General features: G+C 46.2%; 1 protein-coding gene across 1 annotated transcript; it reads right to left on the bottom strand.

Annotated features, from left to right (window-relative positions):
• Nucleotides 1-288: 288 nt before the first annotated feature.
• On the bottom strand, nucleotides 289-876 carry LOC138909067 (uncharacterized). Its single transcript, XM_070200136.1, has one exon. It carries the CDS (start codon nucleotides 874-876, stop codon nucleotides 289-291), a length of 588 nt encoding a protein of 195 aa, XP_070056237.1.
• Between the last annotated feature and the right edge of the window lie 1,028 nt (nucleotides 877-1,904).

The raw sequence follows: 1,904 nt of genomic DNA, 5'->3' as shown, positions 1-1,904 counted from the left end.
CTTCTTCTTCACAAATAGAACTGGGACACCCAAGATGAGACACTCGGTCTGATGAAACCCTTATCAAGCAACTCCTGAAGGTTTTCCTTTAACTTCTCCAACTCCAGTGACGCCATGCAATATGGTGGAATAGAGATGGCTGAGTGCCCGACACTAAGTCAATACTAAAATCAATATCCCTATCGGGTGGCATGCCCGGTAGGTTTGATGGAAACATATCTAGAAACTCTCTCATTATCGGAACTGACTCGACGATAAGAGTATCAACACTAACATCCCTCACAAAGGCTAAGTATGCCAAACGTCCTTCTCAACCATCCGTTGTGCCTTCAAAAAATACACCACTCTACTAGGAACATGACCAAATGAACCTCTCCACTCCAACCTAGGCAACCCCGGCATAGCCAATGTCATGGTTTTAGCATGATAGTCAAGAATAGCATGATATGGTAACAACCAATCCATGCCCAAAATCACATCAAAATCCACTATATTGAATAATAGAAAGTCAACCCTAGTCTCATAACCCACGATAGTGACCAAACAACAATGATAGATATGGTCTACCACAATAGGATCACCAACAAGCGTAGATACATAAACATGGGTACTCAAAGAATCACGAGACATATCCAAGTATGAAGCAAAATAGGATGACACATACAAATAAGTGGAACCCGGATCAAATACAACTGATGCATCTCTATGACAAACTGGAACAATACATATGATGACAACATCTGATGCAATAGCCTCAGTCCTACCAGGGAAAGCGTAACAACGGGTCTGGCCTCCCTCTCTAGGACGTCCTCTACCTGCCTGTCCTCCACCCTTAGCTGGATGTGCAGGTGGAATATAAACTGGAGTAGAAACCATAGCCTAAGTCCCTGGGGAGGTCCACCCCTCTGAAGTCTGGGATAATCCCTCACCATGTGCGTAGTATCACCATACTAGAAACAACCTCCCTATAGGCGTGGTTGTGGGCACTGATTCTGACTCAGATGGCTGGAATAACCACTATAGGAACCCCATGCAAAAGGTGCACTAGAAGATGGTTGTCCAAAATGAGTACTCTAAGGTACCTGAATAGTTGTGGCACTGCGAGTAACTTGAAGTGCAGACTGAACTGGTCGACTGATATAACCTCTGCCATGACGAGCTGAAACTGCAGAGCGGGAACCACTAAATCCTCCAAAATCTCGAGGTCTCTTGGCCTCCCTATCCTCCCTCTCCTGGCTGCGGTTACGCTCCAACCTCCTAGCGATCTCCACAACCTGCTGAAATGGAGTATCAGTCTCTAATCCCGTGCCATCCCAAATCTGAGACCATAACTAAGTCCCTCAATAAATCTATGGACTATCTCCCTAATAGTGGAAACCAAAGCAGGTGCATGATGAGATAAATCACTAAACCTCATAGCATACTCAGACACTGTCATAGTCCCCTAGCACAACAACTCGAACTCCATGCGCAACGCATCCCTGAGGGTCTATAGAACGAACTCCCTCAAGAATAGATTAGTGAATTGAGCCCAAGTAAGTGGCGCTACTCCAGCTGGCCTACACTCCTCGTAAGCCTACCACCATCTATATGCTGGCCCCGTCAGCTGGAAAGTGGCAAGGTCGACCCTTCTTAACTCCACTATGCCCATAGTGCGCAGAATACAATGACATTGGTCTAGAAAATACTGTGAATCCTCAGAAGCTGCACCACTTAAAGTAGGAGGAAAATACTTCATGAATCTCTCTAACATCTTTTACTCTTCCTCTGATGCCACTGGCCTAAACTTAGGCTGAATCGCAATCACGGGTTGTACCCGCACAACACCCGGAGCCTGATCAATATGAGCCCGCTGATCTGTAGTACGGGCGCCAGGAGTCTGAGCTCCTCCCCCAGCCTAAGAA

This window comes from Nicotiana tomentosiformis, chromosome 1 (genome assembly GCF_000390325.3).
Source record: "Nicotiana tomentosiformis chromosome 1, ASM39032v3, whole genome shotgun sequence".
Taxonomy (NCBI): Eukaryota; Viridiplantae; Streptophyta; class Magnoliopsida; order Solanales; family Solanaceae; genus Nicotiana; species Nicotiana tomentosiformis.
The sequence above is the reverse complement of the archived record's forward strand: the minus strand, read 5'-3'. Positions and strand labels throughout refer to the sequence as shown.